Below are 18,159 nucleotides of genomic sequence, written 5' to 3' on the forward strand. Positions count from 1 at the left end.
GACAAAGGACGATCCACGTGGTTTTTGTCAGCACAAATCCGGTCATCAAGATTTTTGGCTTCGTTCCCCGACCATGGAAGAACAACTGAGAGAGGTGAGTCTCGTCCTTTTCGCTGGAAGCGCCATTGATTTTTAGGCTTAGATTGTTCCGTTTCTGCGAGATAAGAATCCTCAAGTACGGCACCTCGCGCTCTCAACTCTGCTACCGCAAACTGCGAAGGATGCACCGCACAGAAATATATTTCTCTCTGGTGTACAGTCAGGCGGCCTCCAAAAGCCTAAGGAGGCAGACATAATCAAGGATTTGAAGTTGCTTTGTCGTGACCAGCTGGTGAGTTTGTCTGTTCCAGTCGTCCGACTAGATCTCTGATATGATCAGTGAGGCTGTAGCGCATGATGCGTTCAAAGCGCTCGTGAATTTGACCGACTCGCCTTTGGTTGCTCAAATGCTGTCAGATGCCAACTTTTTAAACTTCATAGTGTCCTATATCATAGTGAGTCGGTTCCCGATGCCCTTTACCGCGCCGTTGATGCAAGATCATAGAATCCAGATGCTATTCTGGCAGATCTGGCATCAATGTTACTCTCAAATCTAACGGCGTCCTCGGGGGCATGTTCTATGATTATATCTATGAACGTGAACGTAATTTCGGATCCAAAAGTCAAAAATTCGTTCTATCCCACTCAGTCACGGAGTGGATCGTGTCCTGCACCAGTTCCATATCCCTCGGGAAAAACGAGCGATGCTCTCGCATTACCACTACTGCTAGATGCTTTCGTTCAAGGTGCTCAGTTTAAACAAACCGATGATCCCTCAAAGCATTTGCGCAAGAGCGAACTCCATTTCTTGGCCAGCGTTTTCGCTAATGTTGCGTCGGTGAGTGCCTAACCATGTGAAACGTCCTATTCTCACACTGCTTTTAAGTCATCCGGTGGACGTAGTTTCTTCTTGACCCCAAGACCAGCTAACTTCCTAAAACCGAACGACTCAATTGAATATCCTTTAGCCAAATTGGTAACATTTACTGAGCATAAGGACACTATTCGAAGAGGTGGTGTCGCAAATACAATAAAGTAATGACCCAGCGCTGTTTGGTCGACTTTTTTCTGACCATGATTATCAGGAATTGTTCATTTCACTCAGCAGGTCATCGCGCTATGCTCACTCCCGAAGATACACTCGTAGCGGTTCCACCATCAACTGTCGAAGCGCCAGGAATTGACGTTCTGCCATACTTGCTCCTGCCTTTAGCCGGTCCTGAAGAGTTTGACTTGGAGGTCTGTCATCCTCTTCTTTCCTAAAATATCATCTGATTTTGACTTTGTCAGGATCAAGAAAAGCTGCCGGAAGCTCTTCAGTTCTTACCTTCAGACAAAACCAGGGAGCCCGATCCGGTGATCAGGCTAGCGCACGTCGAGACGTTGCTTCTTTGTTGCCATATACGTTGGGGACGCGACTACCTGCGCGCACATGGTGTCTATGAGATCATAAGAGCTACACACGAAAATGAGACTGTCGACAAGGTGATTGGCCTCTGCTCGTCCATACTTTGCGTTCTCACTGTAAAATGGGCAGATTTCGGAACATATCGAGAGACTCGTCAATCTCCTCCAACGTGATGAGCCTTCAGAGCAAGTGGAGAAAGTGTCGGAAGATCTTGTCAATGCGCACATTGAAGAGGATGACGATGAGGATAGTAAAATCGAAGAAGTCTAATCGTGTGAGCCTTTCTTTATAGCTAACGTATATTATGACGCTCAAGTCTCCATCAGAGAAAGGTGGTCTGGCCTCCACTCATGTTGTACTACTAGTACCCATTGTCATCTTAATCCCCATTTTTTTGGCACTTCTGTTTCCCTGAGCTCTTCGATTTGCAATGTAGGAAGCGACGGCATAATAATCTGCAGTAATTCAATTGCAGACAAGTATTACTTATGAAGGGCCTAGTCCTCATTCAATCCCGTGCAATAATAGATCTTCATCTCGTGAGAAACGCTAATTCTTTCCTATTTTTAGTACGATGGTTACCTGCACTACACTGCAAGCACCCTCGATACACTTTAATACAAACACGTTCGGCTAGATAGCGACCAGCGAACACCGAGCATCCCGCATGAGCCAAAATCTCTCTTGTCTATATCGTATTCAAGGTCAGGGGCCATATTCCGATGTCGATCACGAGCCGAAAATATGTGTAGTCGGGAGTTGTCACTCCAACCAGGTACGTTACGATGTAGTGTCTGGAAATAGACGCTAATGTGTAGAAGACACTGAACTACACTGAACCATCTTCACCGAGACCATCTCTCCTCGAATGCCTAGTGGCTTGATTTACTCCAAGACCCGATGATAGATGTATGGATTTGTCAACACTTGGAGTCTTTCGATCAACAGCTGATGCTCCAGTAACTCCAGTGTTGCGAAGGGAATGCAAACCCGTTGTAAAGGAGAAATCATCAGAGCATCATCACCCCGTTCCATAAACCCGCCGGACAAGTATCCGATGAGAAAACTCTCTACTAATTTCAATATAGTTTTCTTTCGGAAAGAGGCCTGGCTCCACTGTGCCGAAGCAATATAAAGGGCTGGGAACCGTTCATAGGTACCCAGCTTCCTTGTTTCCTACCTGCTACGTTCTTCTTGTCGATCTGTGATCGACTTTTTTTTTCCACTTTCTTTCATCTTCGACTCTCCTTCTGCGCCCACTTCATTTCCCTTTCGCAGATTTTCTCAAGTGCAGAGCACATATTCGTCGCAGCGCGCACCTTCTTGACATCGTCCCTCTTGTTCTGTCTGACCTTTTTCGACTTCGGTCTCAAAATGCAGTTCATATTTGCCCTTCTTGCCTTTTTTGCCTGCTTGGCCACGTCTGCTAGTGCCGCTCCGCATGGAATGCAGTCTGCAGGGTTTCTTATGGTGCGTCGCGGTGTTGTAACAGAGTAGCAATACACATTGGCTGAACACGCTTCCAGGTTCGAGATGGCGACCAGGGTATTACTGAGAAGGAACACGTCGATAAGAAAACCAGCAAGAATAATGCTGGGACTAATGCTACAGACACCGTAAGGCATTCCTTTTTGTTCATGCCTTTCCAGTTACTTAAGTATCTATCCCCAAGGCTGCTGCTACCGATACTGCCACTAACGCCACTGCGACAGCGGTAAGTCGTCACATCCATGCCATTAACGTCGTATCTGATGAGTCTCAGGTCACCTCCAGCAATTCTACAGCTGATGCAGCGGCGGCAGCCAATAATGCTACTTCTACTGTCACTGTTGTTCGTGCATCTCTAGTGTTTATAACATAGGTTGTTGACTTGTTACTTCCAGACCGTGACTGCTAGCAACTGTGCTGCTACCGATGCGACTGGTGTAAACGCAACTGCTGCCACAGATGCTAACGCTGCTGCTAATGCTACCGATGTCAGTGCTGCCACTAATGCTACGGATGCTGCAGCCGCCGATGCCAGTGCAACTGCCACGGAAGCAGCAGCGACGTCTACAACATCTACTTCGTCGAAGAAGAATGACGCTGGAAAGGTAAGTCATCTTGTTCGAGTTTGGTTTATGTTTCTGACGTTCTTCCCTCGTGTAGAAGAACAAGAGTGATGCTAAAACTGTGGTTACAGATTTGTTTGGGGGTCTGAAGAAGAGGTTCGTTAACCTTCTGGCTTGTCTGCATATTTTCGTTGACGATGAATCGTTTTCTCAGAGAATATGGTCGCCGTGGACTCGTCAACCGTCTGATACTCGACGGTGTTCTTGATCTCTGAATGTGATTGGGAGAGATTGGATCTATTTGAGCTACTCAGTGATATGGTTTTTACTATCATTGATCGCAAGTACGGACTATTTCTCATAGTAGACAGACTTTTCCCTATTATCGACATACGAACAATGTAGTATGTAGTTTGACAAGGAACGCTTAAACCGAATCTGTGTCTGGTACCCGGTCCCCCAAGGCATTTTAAATAAACCCGCGGAAAAGAGCCAGGTAACAAGTAACAGCTAGAATTACCCGGGCAAGATGTGGAGTCGACTTGATCAACTTGAAGCAAGTACGTACTTCTGCGATCGAATTTTCTATTTAGGAGCCCAGTATGTCTTCTTCCTGTGCAACAACAATGTCTTCATCAACACGCGTATTCCCGCCTCTCTATACTTCATCCGGTGATGATTCCGCCGACAGATTAGCTTTCTTTCACATTCTAGAGCGACTGAAGGTACGACTTACTTACAATGTTACAAAGAAACCTTTCCTTACCGATGTCGCAGACGCAAAAGCGAACGGGATGGATTGATCACGGAGTACGACTTTCTCTATCCTCGCAGCTGGAGAATAAACTAAATTTTTGCGATAGATTGGCAGGCCAGAGAGGTAGAGCCCCGGTTCTTCTCAACACAGTGATACCGATGCTCATCTTTCGCCTGGACCCCTTCTCTAGTATCTCCGACCACATGTACAGAATGGCAGTTCTTGCTATGTGCACCTCGGATGAAAAACTAGACATACCCAAGTACGCATTCATACTGTCGCAGGCCCGGATCTTGGCTGATGGGAGAGGAACAGATGTGTGATGATGTGTATCGTTCATGACCTTGCGGAGGCACAGGGTAAGTCTCCTGTGCCAACGAGACCACTTGCGACTGAGCTCTGTGATCTTAGTCGGCGATATCACTCCTCGGGAAGGGATCAGTAGAGCAGAGAAACAGCGGCTTGAGGAGGTACGGGTATTCATGATTGTTACATTGGTTCCGGGCTTATTCGGGGTACCTATGTCGCAGGAAGCAATGCATAATTTCATACATGAAATGCTTCACAACAGTCCAGCAGCTCAAAGGATAGAAGCGTTGTGGAAGGTTTGTCTCATGCACTCTTATGCTTCCTTGTTTACCAAATTGATGTTGCAAGGAATACGAAGACGGGAAAACGCCGGAGGCGCGATTCGTCAAAGGTGCGCCTACCCTCGGATATGTGACCTTCTCTTACTCGTTTCTCAGATCTAGACCGTTTTGAGCTAGCCTCTCAAGGTAAAAGAAAATACTGGCTTCCTTCACTTTTACGCGGCTTATTCGTTTCGCAGCATTTGAATACGAACGAACATACACTGCAAGAAATCTACAAACATTCTTTGATACAAGTCTTCCCAAAGTACGACACACCGAGGTCCGTGAGTGGGGTGAGGATCTAATGAAAGAGCGAAAGGAACTATGGAAAGCCATCGAATCAGAGCAACCAACTTTTAACAGCCTACTATGATGCCATAGATACTCATTTAACTACGAATACACTTGTATTAACTACTAGCACTCCTCCCCGTCTCATCAATGCCTATTTTTAATGGTGGAACAACCTCAACGACGTATGAGCAAAGACTAGACCATGCTCATCTGCTGCCTTGATACATTCCTCATCCATGACACTTCCACTAGGCGCTGCAAGGTATCTGACTCCACTCTTCTTGGCCCGATGAACATTATCGGGGAAAGGGAAGAATGCATCACTCGAACAGGCCACCCCATCCAGCTTGGCGGCCCATTCCTTCTTCTCAGCATCAGTAAGGGCCTCCACCTTCCCTTCGAACAGACTCTCCCACTGTTCCTTCTCTCCGCCTTCAAGAACTTCACCAGCGACGAAGAGGTCGATAGCGTTGGCCTTCTCGGCGCGTTTGACACCCTTCTTGAACGGGAGAGAGAGGACTCGGGGGTGGTGCCGGAGCCACCACAGATCGGCTTTCCCACCAGCCAAACGAGTGCAGTGGATACGGGACTGCTGGCCGGCTCCCAGGCCGACAATGGCACCGTGAAGAGCGTACGCGACACTGTTCGATTGGGTGTATTTGAGCGCGAGAGTCGCGACAATCAGGTCGGTAACGGCTGACGAAGGAAGCTATCGCGAGATTATTACGCGAACGAGAGGAGGTAAAGGGCTGACGAACCTCCTTGGTCTTAGTGATAATATTTTCGAACAATTTGGAGTCTATTTTGCAGGTGTTGCGTTTCTGCTGGAGGCTAATACCGAATACTTGCTTGGTCTCTACTTCAGGTGGTTCGTAGTTGGGATCGATCTGTGTCGGATTTGATTTAGACACAAATTTTTGGAGGGAAGGGTCAGCGGAAACATACCTCGAGGACACAGTATTTGCCGCCCTTCTTTTTGGAGAGGATGTCCAAGGCTTCGGGAGTATAACCCGGAGCTATGATACCGTCGGAAACTTCGCGTGAAATGATCTTGGCTGTCGCGAGATCACAGGGAGCAGAGAGCGCGATAAAGTCTCCGAATGATGACATCCTATCAGCACCTATACAATGATCAGCGACGATGGGTTCCCAGGTATCAAATCATCTCACCTCTAGCCCGGGCGTAAGCAGCGGCAAGCGGAGTAAGAGGAACTTTCAGATCGTCGACACCGTAAACACTCTTTTCAGTCTCGTTCAGTTCAATCCCTACAGCAGCGCCGGCAGGAGAGACATGTTTGAAGGACGCAGCCGCGGGGAGGTTCAGGGCTTCCTGGAGTTCCTTCACCAGCGCGTAAGAATTCAAGGCGTCGAGAAGGTTGATGTAACCCGGAGATCCGCATAGCGCTATAGCCCTGGTGTATCAGCGAAGAACAGGATACCAAGAAAAAACTGAAGTGACCTTTGAAAGGCAACGCTCCCTCGGTCACGAAGGCTTGAGCAGGCTTTTGGTGGGGATTCGCACCATAACGAAGGGGGATCCTCTGAACGGCACCAGCGAGCTTCTCTTTGGGTAGATCGCCAGAAGCGTATTGCTCACGGAAATACCCACTAATCGCTTCGTCGTACCTGGCGGTCATCTCAAAAGCCTTCAACGCCAGCTTGCTCCGGAAAGCCTGTCCCACATCGCCCTGTCCAGCCTTCCACGCCTGCAAAAACTCGGTGTAGTCTTTAGGGTCAGAGAGCACCGAAACACGCTCGTGGTTCTTGGCAGCTGCACGGAGAAGGGTGACGCCGCCGATGTCGATCTCCTCTACGGCGTTTGCGAGGGTGCAGTCTGGCTGGGCGATGGTCGAAGAGAAGGGGTAAAGATTGCAGACGACGATGGAGATGGGCGAGATGCCCTGGGCTGCAAGATCCTTTTCATCGGAGGGAATGTTTCGTGCGAGGATACCTGCAGATTGACTTTAGTGTGCTGGTAAGGCGTGAGATCGCCGTAGATACCTCCATGGACGGCCGGGTGAAGTGTCTTGACCCTTCCGCCTAGCATTTCAGGTGCTTTTGTAATATCAGAAACATCTCTGCGGTTTCTTAGTTTTCCCTTAGCCGTCACGGATAGTAAGAATACGCACTCGATAGAAATCCCTGAATCCCTAATCTTCTTCGCTGTTCCTCCAGAACCGAGCAGACGGACCCCGGCAGCATTGAGCCCTCGAGCGAGCTCGGGCAGATCCGTTTTATCGTAGACGGATAGAAGAGCTAAAGAAATGAGAGCATTCAGCGATACAGAGGAGCTGGGATACCGGGAAATCAGGACCAATAGGCTGCGACATCGTGGTGGTAGTCAGTAGAGAATGTGCAAGATGTAAATTTGATGTAAATGTCAAAAAAATCGCGATCGGGATTGATTCCGTTATCCGATATATTGGTCCTTGGAATCGCGAGGCTCGGGACAGCGAAATGAGCGAGAGGAAAGGGAGTATATATCCATTGCATACTACGTGAGTACAGTCCTTTTATACGACAATTCTAACTAAAAGCCGCGGGTATAAGCAACGAATACGTACGACCAATGAAAGAATAATAACACGACGTTAACAAGCGGCGACTGGAAAGATGAACACCTTGACAGTTAATGATCAGCGCCGTCGCTTGGTGACAATGTGAGCTCGAATATCGAACACGATAAGATTGTTTTTCTCTGGACAATGAAAAGCAGCAAAATAAAACTAGTAAAGAAGGGTATGTCATAACTATAGAGCCTTGAGTTTCAGGTGTGTTTTTATACTCCCCGAGAACCTTTTATCCTCCTTCGACACCCAGATACAGGACTCAGATCCCTCTGTAACCATGAACAATTCCACCGACACTTCTTTACCAACTGTCCGGACTTCTCGTACTTGCTCGATGCCCAACCAATTGTACGCGTTGCTATACTCTGCATGAAGGACAACGAGATCAAGTTCCACGAATTCTAGACGTGTCGACCGCCTAGTCGCGAGGTTCACGAAGCTCAAGATTTTCTGCGCAGCACTATCAGAAGAAAAGTAACCCGTTACCCGTAAGGATCGCAGATTCAGCTTCTCTATGCTGTCAGGAATCTCATCCCATTGACCATCTGAAACGTGTTAGTTAATCTAACTCTTAAACGAACACCGGCAAGCAACACACCTGCATTACCAAACGAGTTGACACTCCCTTTCGCCGTTTGCTCGTACTCCAAACGCTCAAGAGAGAACCTAACAACGTCGAAGAGTGACCCCAAATCTCTGATACGCGGCCCCGTTGCATCACGAAGCCGTAACACCTTCAACCGATCCAAGGAAACACTCCCACCCGGGCGCACAACCCAACTCTGAAACGCATCAAGGGACTTGCTACTCAATTGAATATCCAAACTCTGGAGATACGACGGATGCGGAAATCTCTGCGACTTCGGGACGTCGTTCTCCAAGAACTCCGTACGGGTGAGCTTGAGATGTTTCAATGACGATGAATTCCGGAACAACGCCTCCGCATCCACAGGACTCAACACAGAATCACAAATATGGACGGAGGAGATTGTCGGAAGGTGGAAGAGGTCGGGGATGCCACCGTAGGATGAGGGCAGGTGGTCCATGCTCACTGAACCTATGTCAATGTGCGCCACTCGCGCAAGGTGGGTGATGACCCTTTGGAGGAGCGGCAGAGACGAGAGGCATCCGTAGGACGTCCCAAGGATTCTGAATGTTCGGATGTAGCGGAGGATATTAGGGTAGGGTATCATGGATTCGAAGGTAGGGGGCTCAGATGCGCCTAGGAGACACGATCCGAAACTCTTTTCGGAGCGATAGGTGTAGTGTCGGTGAATACACTGCTGAGCGATGGGACGCCATGCGTGGCAGACGAGGGAACATGACTTCCAGGTATCGATGTCCTTGGGATATTCAAAGCTTTCGATAATGGAGCATATGATTTCTTGAGGTATCTCGGGTATCATGACTGCGGTCACGGTTAGTTGTTGAAGTGAAGGGTAAAGATGAAACTGCTCACCGGCGCGCTCACTTCTCGCAAGGGCGTCAGGGTTTCCTTGTAAGTCTTGAATAGAGTTGGCGAACATTTATATAAAGTGGCCTGAGCCTTATATATAACGGTCACGAATGATCGAATGACCAACGTCCATCATTCCGAGTCGGTACTGACGTTATTTTTCAAAATGCTTTAGGCTCTGGGCAATGACAATTAAGAGTTCCAAGCAAGTAAGCGTAGAAGTTCAGAAGAGATCAATATTGTGGCGCCTTGTTGGAGGAAGAAAAATACACCTTCCACTATCACAATATCTGGATCCGAGTTCCAGTTAGCATTCCTTCTCTTCGACTAGTCATGATCTGCGTACCCGGGGTCCCTGACACAGTTTCCGTCAAACTTTTTGATTAACAAACTCGATTGCTCCATGGACAGTGGCATGTCGAATCGAAGTTGATGCTGCCATCTGAATCATCTCCGTTGCCCATAAGAAAATGCTTGGTAAAGCTGGACATATTTCTTTATTCGAGAACGCTCCATAAGTGATAATACTCGTGTTTGCTTGGTGCGATTCGGAAGAAGACATGTGGTCCAGGGCAAAAACGCCCGAGAGGGGACTGAGGAAAAACAATCAATCCAGAAGGCAGCGGTCACGGAAAAAGAGGATTTCCATCCATTTCGCGGGGCGTCGCATACTCCAAACGAGAGCCGATACTTATGCATCCTCATCATCTCCCACTAACTCCATGCCTGCGAAGAGCTCAATCCAATCATCCAGACGCTCCCGAATGAACGTGTCCAGGTCCCAACAGTCCGTCGAAACCGCGTCAGGCTCGCCGTTCCACAAGTAAATGTCCGCGTCCACCATCTGACCCTCGACAGACACCTGGACTGGCGTCACTATATATGCCTCGCCTTCGAAATCGTCCAGCTTTCTCCGCTGGGACTTGTCCTGAGGGCGGAGCAGCAACCGTCGACGACCGATGTTTCGTTGTGCTTTATTAAGGCGGGATAATCTTTACCAAACAGAGAGAAGCGGGCATAGCCTTTGAGTTCTGCAGGCTTGACGAGAGGTGTCACGACGTCGGTTTTCCGAGAGTCTCCTGTTAGTGCCCAGGCCAGTAGAGGTATTGCGCGTAGCGTCCCGTATAAGAAGAGTGGCCGAGGCGTCTAGCACACGTTTGAATGCCGGCCTGCATGGAGAAAGGCGTCAGAGCTTACCAGTGGGGAGTTCTGGCGTGTAATTGTCATGGTTAAGACTGGTGGCTGTGCAAAGACGCGCCTTTCGCTTCCCAGCCATGACATCGGATGACGGGTTCAGTATCTCGGCACCACAAAGGATATCGCAAAACAAAGGCATCATTCTTCTTTGTGTAACTAAATAATATGCTAATGTGTCGACATAGCGACCCTCTAATGTCTCTTACTGTCCACCACTACACCACCACCACCAGCATTGATCCAGAATCTCTGTTATGTACCGCTAGGCAACTCGCTCTCGATGGAAAATGGCTCACCCCTGCCTTTCGCCGGACTTTGCAGTTGAACTTTGATGCCCAATGGGAATATGCCATCCCCCCGCCAGTGTTCGATGTTGGGAACCGTACTAATCGGCCGCTCAGAGACTGGGGGGACTTGGAGGAAGACGGGGATGAAGGGAAAGGACTGGAAGAACTTGAGGAATGGGTACCGTGGTCGCGGGAAGACCTTCACTCCCCGGTACAAAAATACGGGGACATAGAGATGGACGAAGCCGACGGAGAGTCTCACAGCCCTTCCACCCGACTCATCCTAAACGCTGGCTCCAACGGGAAATCGAAACATCGTCCTACCTCACAGTCGAACTCCACAAAAACGCGTTTAGAGAACAATGTGGACTTGGACTTCATTCGGGGCGCTGATTATGAAGGATTTGATGAAGCCGACACCGGATTTCACATTGACGAGGATGAGATGGAAGAAGATATGAGCTTCGGTTTCGTCCTTTCCGGTCGAAGTGGTGTCTCCTATGACTGGGGTGACGACAAGCAGGTGGATGAAGACGAAATAAACACGGCTTTCATTGAAGACGAAGGCCCGGACGAAGAGGAAGACGAGGCGGGCGTGGAATCAGGCCTTCTTTCATCGTCTCAGGACAGCAAGACAAAGGATTTCCACTTGTCGCGTAGGGTTTCGGATGCCTTGCGAGATATGGAAGACAATGCTGTCTTTGAGCGTGGATGGTCGAAGCGATGCTGACACGGGATTTCATGTTGAGGACGAGGAAGATGATTACATGGACAGCCAATTTTTCCTTCCATCCATCGACCGCAGTCGTTCTGACGGCGAGGCGAACGCAGCTCCCTTAGAGGGCGACAGAAATCCTCAATCTGTCAACGTATCCCTTCCTGATGTACCAATCGAGCCGCCAGATGAAAGCCCAGACATTGCAATGTTGGACGAAGACGAAAACGAGGACGCAAACACAGGGTTCATCGACTTCAAAGCCGCCCTGGACACAGACGAAGAAGACGAGGAAGAAGACATCGATTCTCGGTTCATTCTCTCGGATGGCGACATACAATACCATCATGGCTCTATCAGCGAGATCCTGGATGCTGATGACTTTACTGTGCAGGATGTGAAAGAAGAGGAGGAAGGAGAAACGGAGAAACACATTGAGGGAGAGTACGAAGAAGACAAGATCTCAGAATGGGTCGATGAAGACGATTCACAAGTCCACGGTTCAGAAAATGCCAGTGGTGACTACGAGTTTAAAGGACATCCTTCTAGGCTCATACCTATCGTACGTTCTCTCTCCGCTCCCCTTTGCCTTCCCACTTACCATATCCCCTATCCCAGCCCCAAACTATCACATCGAGACTGCTCACATCGTCCGTCCACACTCCACAGCGCTTCTTGGCAAAGTACCGATCCCTCTCTACGCGCGTCGAGTCCCTAGGCTCCGGCTTGGGGTGGATAATCCCCGTCACCACACCTGGCGGGGTAGTCCTCGTCGACGGACACGAATCCCCCGGGAGCTGGACGCCTCGCTCCCTAGCGGCCTTTTGGGGTTTCCTCGGGACGTTGCATGAGGAAAACGGGGATGGGAGTGGCGTATGATTTTTTTGGAGGCAGGGGGTATTTTTTCAAGTTGTATCATTGTGCGGGGCTTAGTGTGTTGTTGAGGGGACGGTTGGATGAGTGGGTTTGGAGGGATGGGGGTGGAGAAGGGGAGGGTGAGGGAGGGGTGAGGATGTTTAAGGGTTTGAGGTTGTTGTTACGCGATTCGGTCAATAAGGAGGTTGGATTTTGGTGAACGTTGTCTATGTATTCTATTTTTTTTGATTTATTTCTTGTAAGTTCTTGTATCACGCCTATATATCTAGCTATTCACTCTGCGCATCGGTAGATACTTCCTTCAATACATTCCAAGGTCTTGAAATCATCCCAGCTGATGTGTTATCACTTTCATAAAAGTAAGCTATCACAGTAATGAACACTGGCCAGTGGAATGTGCATCTAGTCACCGACTTTAGCTTCGAAAAGTCAGGCGGCATCCACTTTGCGGCAACTGCCGGCGGCTCGTTTCCTCCGTGCTTCAATGAATCGCTGCTGGTTGCTTATAGCTCTCGTCCCAGCCTTTTGTCCGGTTAATCGGTGATGGTCTACGAGAAGGCTACAGTACCATCGATGGAGATACTCACCATTCGATGCCCTGGTATTTGGGTCCTGGGTGATTATCGGGTACTTTTTTCAGACTTTACCAAATCTGGACCTCAACCTTTACGATGTCTCAAGATTTCACCTCTGGAGTACGATGAATAATAGGCAGAAAGTGAGTTACATTTTTGTAGCAAACGGTGACAGACTAACGAGCTATAACTCAGACTAACCCATACTTGGCCGCAAACGGATCATCCCCCTCCCCGTTTACCATCATCTCCAAGAACCCTGCAGCAGCATCCGCGGGTCCTTTGCCAGTGAGATACTCCAGAAACGCGTACGCCAGATCCATTCCTGTTGCGACATCATTCAGGATTGCAATACTGCCGATTTGATCAAAACGATGCTTACCAGCGGTGATACCTGAACTCGACCAGATTTTTCTTGTCTTCTGTGGCGACCCATCGAGCTTTGGGGATCCAGGTTATGGGAAGGTCCTTGGTATCCTCCTATAAATCCGGCTGGATTAGAGATGTATGGCAGGTGTTGCATGCACCCAAGAGTCACCTCGATCACATTGAACATTTCTTTGTTCGACGTGGCGCGTTTCCCATCCAGGAGCCCCGTGCTAGACAGGATCCACGACCCAGTGCAAACCGTCAGAATGTACTTCGCATTCGGCCCTTGTCTCTTCAAAAAGTTCATCAGGCTGTGCTCCGTCTTGCCATTACCAATTATTCCTGTCACTTAAATTGTAGGTCCCGCGTCTTTTCTAGTAGCTCAATACGCACCTCCGGGAATGAGGATGATGTCAAACTGCTCTTTGGCATCGTCGTAGGTCTGGTCTGGGAGTAGCTTTGGACCGGCAAGAGGGACGATGGGGTCAAGGGTGTTCCCGAGGAACGTCGCGTCGATGGCACAGTTGGTTTCGTTCGCGCCGAGCATGTTTGGGAACATCTTGCGAATCGCGGTGCTTCGAAGGGACAGTAACTCGACGGGACCTTGGTAGTCGAGCGATGTAGCGCCGTTATACAAGCATACGGCCATGCGATAAACAGTAAATGGAGTTGAAGTCATTGCGACGGTGAATATGAATTTGTATACTGAAGTTGTTGTCTACTTTATACTCAACAGAACTAGGTGGGCGCCAAGACTTGGTGGGAAAGTACTTGGGTAGTACGTGTCGCGCCGGCACGATGTAAAGGAGATCAATGTTACTCGGGGTCTGTCACTCACATGACCGTTGCGATCGTTTCAGGCCTAAGGCTACAGGACCGAGGTACATATGGACCCACTCTAATATAGTCATGCAGCTAATTTCGAGTGCAGTACATTTATCACACTAGGCCATGAGGCCTTCTTCTTGAACGCGACCATTCAAGTTGTTGTGAACTATCTGACCAGGTAATTTAGAACCATTGGACAGAGAATACGTTGATTGAGGGTGTCCGCTGTGATCGGTAAGAAGTCTATTGCTTACATGGTGAATGGAGGTGGGTGATGCTTAATGGGGAAAATTGTGTATTAACGCGCAGCCCAACGCTTACCACGTCTGACACGGACGATGTAAGCTTACTGCGATACATGACTTTACTCCCGTGGCCGAAGTGTTTGAAGCACTGTAAGGCTAGTTTCATGTACACGCGTGAACTGTTTGTCCTTTGCACTCTATTCCGTCCTGTATTTCCTGATATCCCTCCTTCATCCGTCATCGGCCGATACCTTTGGCAGAAAGGACTTCCAAATCACCACTTTCTAACAAGCGTGAGGGGCCAAGGCATCCCTGTCTCGAGCGACTCGCTTACCAATCTGTCCTTGGATGCCTTTGTATAGACGCACGTTGTCGGTGAGCACCCCGCATGTTTTTACTCATCCAGCCCAACCCTGGCTGTCACCTCGCAGACAAAACGGCTACTGCAATCTGTGAGCCACTCCATGTCCATCATTTGAGTGGCTTTGGATGCTGCTCCGACGCGTTCAAGTGAGGTTACTAGTCTACAAGGTGTAGAGATCACCTTTGATATTGGTCCTGCGAGTAATACGGAGGGCCTCGCACGCGACCTGGACAATCCCTACGGCATGTGTAACTTACTACATAGATATATTCTAACAAATTGCAAAGCTCGTTCAATGGTCATCATAACTGGTACTTTGACCACGTCTTACAAGCAACCCGTTACTCTGGTACACAGCTCAATCTGGACAACAGTGTTCAATTTCGAGGCTACTACAGTCGGAAACATAAAGAAGGTAACAAACATCTTCAAAGGGTCATGGTAAGGATACTAAGACTAAAAGGGGGCGCGGAATAGGTGAAGGTTTTACCGGTTACAATGGTGCTGTTCACCGGAACGACAAGCTGTGGCGCAATGGAGTATTACTGTCATTGGCGCTTCCTGTCAAAACTTGCGCTAGCACCGTAGATGAAACCGAGTCGAAGAGAAGACTGAATGTCACAGCGGAAGCGGTATCCACTATATTAGCGACCTATCAAACAGTTTAGAACGTACTGACTTGACGTAGAAAATCATTCGAAGGATGCGTACTTTGATAATGAGCTCGTTGGGTACTGTCGATGTCTGTCGGATTACGCTCCAAAACAACGTGCCATCAGGGTCCGGTAAGGTGCTTGGTATGTATTCGTCCCCGCGGTTTTTGCTAAAGAGCTGTAAGACGGCAAAGTTAGAGGCAGTAAATATGAGGAAGCGACTGCTATGTGCGACCTTCTGAGCATAGTAGCTCGTTGAGAGATAAACCGATCCGGCGCTGACAGATATTCAATCGAGAGTACAAAGAAACAGGACGAAACATACTCAAAAGAGATCAAGTTAGGAGGACGAGAGCGTATCAGAAGATCAAAACGACGAGGAAGAAGACTTGCGATTTCTTATGAGTGATGATTTCGAGAGGGAGCTAAACGAGGAGGACGAGTATGAAGTACAGGAAAGCCCAGAGGATGAAGAGGAAGAGGAGGATGGGGAGGAAGCGGAAGAGGAAGATGACGAGGGTGGGGACGACGATCAGGATGAAGACATAGACTACAACGGCGATGGCTATGGCGACTATTGATGTTCTCACGTTGATATCCTGCTTGCAACATGTATTTAGAAAGTATATTAGAACAGGAATGCTTACACAAGTATAACAATGCACCAGAAATATTACCATACCCATATAACCCACCACAAGGCTCGCAGTGAAAACATGATCTGAAATAAGGATGACGGCCAAAATATAAGGCCTTGTCAGCCATTGCGAGGCGACGATATTACTATGACAAATTACAACTCCTGTAACGGAATAGTAGCTTTTCCCGGATTTAGCGGAGATAATTATCCTTGAAAGTTTGCGTATCATAGGCGGCTAGAGATGGTATCATCGCAATAACTTGTTTGCGAACGAGACTGTCTCGATGGGTTCGGAATCGGAGAATTTCCTCCGTATCCATAAAAGTTTCCTTCATAAACTAGATGACATTCGTGATTGAGAATGATGAACAGAGAAAATAAGTAGACGCACCATCCCAGCATGCAAAAGAAGTTCTCTGTACGTAAGTAGCGAGCCATGTATGATCTCTGGTTGTGGCATCTTCAATCCTGCCTGAGCCTCCGTTAAAATTCCGTTCAGATAGGTGTTCCGACTTTGACGCTCCCGCTGTACGACAATTTCTAAGCAAGCTGCCAGCAGTTCGGCAGCGCCCTCCCTGACAATAACGCGCTGATCTCGCAGAGCGACGACTATGTTTTCGAACACAAGGCTTATGTGAGAATGGAAATATCCGGGGCTGTTTCGAGCGAGCTCCTTCAGGATTAAGACGCCGGCGTATCGAGGTGATTCCTGTTTCTCCGGCTGCATCAGTTCGATTGCAGCGGGAACTTCATAATCCACAAACCGGCATCCAAAAGCAGAACTGCCAATATGTGCTATCTGTCCTAGGGTCTTGGACGCCACTAACATGAGGTTGACGTCTGAGTGGGGAAGGAGATGCTTGACATAGTTGTAGAATCGAAATAAGTTGCGCTTGGACTCAATGGTTTCCCCGCTAGTAATTTCAAGGAGGTGATCTAATAGCTGTTCTAGTTCGCGTGGCAGGTACGAGGTTGGCTAATGACGCGCCTATAGCCAAGATTCCACCAAAAATTTCCGTTGTATTCTGGCTATGCATGAGATCGAAAAGCCTTCAATTGATGTTGTCGTCTCATAGCTTGGCTGCAGCATCAGATGTCATTTCGGCAACAGTAGTGGCAACCTGGACATGGGCATGAGCTTCTAGTAAAGTTGGAATAATGGAGATATTCACATATCGACGCAAGTTGACAGAAGATTCCAGTCGTACTTCATGACTCTTACTCTTCAGTCCTTGGAAAATCTGCGACAAGACATCGGCCTGCGCTGACTGTACAGTGGATGTCATGGCCCGCCAGGATCCAGATTGTAAGAGAGGAGGAGATGTATTGGCGTGTTGATTCTTGGTATTCCTGCAGACAGTCTTCCTTTATATGGCATCTCTCGATCACATGCACAGGCTTGATGGTCTAGTAGTATGATTCCTTGTTAGGGTTGGTACCGATAGAGAGCGAGGCTTCGTTCCAGCTGGCGCTAAAGGTGTTGGGAACGGACAAGGTCGTGGCATATGTTACGGCATTTCTCCGCGAGTACCCGTGCAAGTAGATCACATGATTAAGGAACAATAATTGTATCATATGTTTTGCAAACAGTATCATACTGCAAGTTTATATGGTTTATCACATTTTTGTAGTTCATTCTCGCTTACTCTTGTGTCTCGCCTCTGGCTCGTGCTCTCGCCTATGCTCGAGGGTCCCATTTCTGCGAAACGGGAATTGAACCCTGTGGGGAGGTTGAGGTCCCGGGTTCAATTCCCGGTCAAGCCCGTGGATTCTTCAGAAGAAGTGATCCTCCCTTCGTTTTGACTTGAGGCCTGTCAGACTTAGACGCACGACTACGCACAAAATCTCCATGAGGTGTACGTTACGGTTTTCTACCAATGGTCCAACCCCTCCCGGAGTGTTTTGATACTACACGGTGACAGTGAAGATGTTCTCCGTAGACACAGGACTCGTAGTTGGTGATAATGTGGTGGTCACTTGAGTCCAAGACGTTTGGGAACCCGACACGCAGATTGAGGCATTAGCGAGAATCTGGCCGGATGTCGTCTGAAGTCCTACGTTGAAGTCTCCTTGAAAAGAACTTGCGGCGAGGAAACGGTAGAAGAACGAGGCGGTGTATACGCTTCCCGGGGTTACGTTGATACCTAACACTCGTAAGAATATTTGCATGATGGATCTCGAAGATGAACTCACCTAAGTAGCC

The 18,159-nt window shown here is 48.5% G+C and overlaps 10 protein-coding genes across 10 annotated transcripts; 5 read left to right on the plus strand and 5 right to left on the minus strand.

Annotated features, from left to right (window-relative positions):
- Nucleotides 1-58: 58 nt before the first annotated feature.
- On the plus strand, nucleotides 59-1,719 carry EV420DRAFT_1547940 (uncharacterized protein; the record flags this gene model as incomplete). Its single annotated transcript, XM_060473370.1, has 8 exons — nucleotides 59-94; nucleotides 143-331; nucleotides 384-494; nucleotides 545-877; nucleotides 926-1,074; nucleotides 1,125-1,278; nucleotides 1,330-1,524; nucleotides 1,577-1,719. The coding sequence occupies exons 1-8, from the start codon at nucleotides 74-76 to the stop codon at nucleotides 1,715-1,717; spliced, it is 1,293 nt and encodes a 430-aa protein (XP_060330189.1). The 5' UTR covers nucleotides 59-73.
- Nucleotides 1,720-2,563: 844 nt separating this feature from the next.
- Nucleotides 2,564-3,946, plus strand: EV420DRAFT_484586 (uncharacterized protein; the record flags this gene model as incomplete). The annotated part of the gene is made up of 7 exons (XM_060482342.1): nucleotides 2,564-2,917; nucleotides 2,974-3,063; nucleotides 3,120-3,161; nucleotides 3,210-3,278; nucleotides 3,331-3,540; nucleotides 3,596-3,654; nucleotides 3,713-3,946. Coding segments are annotated over 7 exons (885 nt in total), but the record flags the coding sequence as incomplete, so codon positions are not given.
- Nucleotides 3,947-4,124: 178 nt separating this feature from the next.
- EV420DRAFT_1621030 (HD domain-containing protein) lies at nucleotides 4,125-5,260 on the plus strand (the record flags this gene model as incomplete). The annotated part of the gene is made up of 8 exons (XM_060475641.1): nucleotides 4,125-4,223; nucleotides 4,276-4,517; nucleotides 4,571-4,614; nucleotides 4,667-4,725; nucleotides 4,786-4,860; nucleotides 4,913-4,955; nucleotides 5,002-5,031; nucleotides 5,085-5,260. The coding sequence occupies 8 exons, from the start codon at nucleotides 4,125-4,127 to the stop codon at nucleotides 5,258-5,260; spliced, it is 768 nt and encodes a 255-aa protein (XP_060330191.1).
- Nucleotides 5,261-5,338: 78 nt separating this feature from the next.
- Nucleotides 5,339-7,511, minus strand: EV420DRAFT_1621031 (bifunctional purine biosynthesis protein ade10; the record flags this gene model as incomplete). Its single annotated transcript, XM_060475642.1, has 8 exons — nucleotides 5,339-5,890; nucleotides 5,940-6,068; nucleotides 6,127-6,302; nucleotides 6,352-6,585; nucleotides 6,641-7,132; nucleotides 7,183-7,259; nucleotides 7,311-7,437; nucleotides 7,496-7,511. 8 exons carry the CDS (start codon nucleotides 7,509-7,511, stop codon nucleotides 5,339-5,341), a joined length of 1,803 nt encoding a protein of 600 aa, XP_060330192.1.
- A 420-nt stretch (nucleotides 7,512-7,931) lies between these two features.
- Nucleotides 7,932-9,157, minus strand: EV420DRAFT_1480482 (uncharacterized protein; the record flags this gene model as incomplete). Its single annotated transcript, XM_060469673.1, has 2 exons — nucleotides 7,932-8,296; nucleotides 8,350-9,157. 2 exons carry the CDS (start codon nucleotides 9,155-9,157, stop codon nucleotides 7,932-7,934), a joined length of 1,173 nt encoding a protein of 390 aa, XP_060330193.1.
- A 741-nt stretch (nucleotides 9,158-9,898) lies between these two features.
- EV420DRAFT_1621032 (uncharacterized protein) lies at nucleotides 9,899-10,434 on the minus strand (the record flags this gene model as incomplete). Its single annotated transcript, XM_060475643.1, has 3 exons — nucleotides 9,899-10,135; nucleotides 10,165-10,353; nucleotides 10,405-10,434. 3 exons carry the CDS (start codon nucleotides 10,432-10,434, stop codon nucleotides 9,899-9,901), a joined length of 456 nt encoding a protein of 151 aa, XP_060330194.1.
- Nucleotides 10,435-11,222: 788 nt separating this feature from the next.
- Nucleotides 11,223-12,627, plus strand: EV420DRAFT_484823 (uncharacterized protein). The gene is made up of 2 exons (XM_060482343.1): nucleotides 11,223-11,968; nucleotides 12,025-12,627. Exons 1-2 carry the CDS (start codon nucleotides 11,360-11,362, stop codon nucleotides 12,283-12,285), a joined length of 870 nt encoding a protein of 289 aa, XP_060330195.1. The 5' UTR covers nucleotides 11,223-11,359; the 3' UTR covers nucleotides 12,286-12,627.
- A 342-nt stretch (nucleotides 12,628-12,969) lies between these two features.
- Nucleotides 12,970-13,559, minus strand: EV420DRAFT_1547959 (class I glutamine amidotransferase-like protein). Its single transcript, XM_060473371.1, has 3 exons — nucleotides 13,396-13,559; nucleotides 13,240-13,279; nucleotides 12,970-13,182 (listed from the first exon to the last, which is right to left on the minus strand). The coding sequence occupies exons 1-3, from the start codon at nucleotides 13,531-13,533 to the stop codon at nucleotides 13,049-13,051; spliced, it is 312 nt and encodes a 103-aa protein (XP_060330196.1). The 5' UTR covers nucleotides 13,534-13,559; the 3' UTR covers nucleotides 12,970-13,048.
- A 1,274-nt stretch (nucleotides 13,560-14,833) lies between these two features.
- On the plus strand, nucleotides 14,834-15,913 carry EV420DRAFT_1547974 (uncharacterized protein). The gene is made up of 5 exons (XM_060473372.1): nucleotides 14,834-14,904; nucleotides 14,950-15,164; nucleotides 15,188-15,325; nucleotides 15,352-15,496; nucleotides 15,683-15,913. Exons 2-5 carry the CDS (start codon nucleotides 15,162-15,164, stop codon nucleotides 15,895-15,897), a joined length of 501 nt encoding a protein of 166 aa, XP_060330197.1. The 5' UTR covers nucleotides 14,834-14,904; nucleotides 14,950-15,161; the 3' UTR covers nucleotides 15,898-15,913.
- Nucleotides 15,914-17,451, minus strand: EV420DRAFT_1547975 (armadillo-type protein). Its single transcript, XM_060473373.1, is given in 5 exon segments — nucleotides 15,914-16,294; nucleotides 16,348-16,892; nucleotides 16,945-17,077; nucleotides 17,129-17,281; nucleotides 17,292-17,451. The coding sequence occupies 3 exon segments, from the start codon at nucleotides 16,991-16,993 to the stop codon at nucleotides 16,148-16,150; spliced, it is 741 nt and encodes a 246-aa protein (XP_060330198.1). The 5' UTR covers nucleotides 16,994-17,077; nucleotides 17,129-17,281; nucleotides 17,292-17,451; the 3' UTR covers nucleotides 15,914-16,147.
- Nucleotides 17,452-18,159: the final 708 nt, after the last annotated feature.

This window comes from Desarmillaria tabescens, assembly GCF_030435595.1.
Source record: "Desarmillaria tabescens strain CCBAS 213 chromosome Unknown EV420scaffold_20, whole genome shotgun sequence".
NCBI lineage: Eukaryota > Fungi > Basidiomycota > Agaricomycetes > Agaricales > Physalacriaceae > Desarmillaria > Desarmillaria tabescens.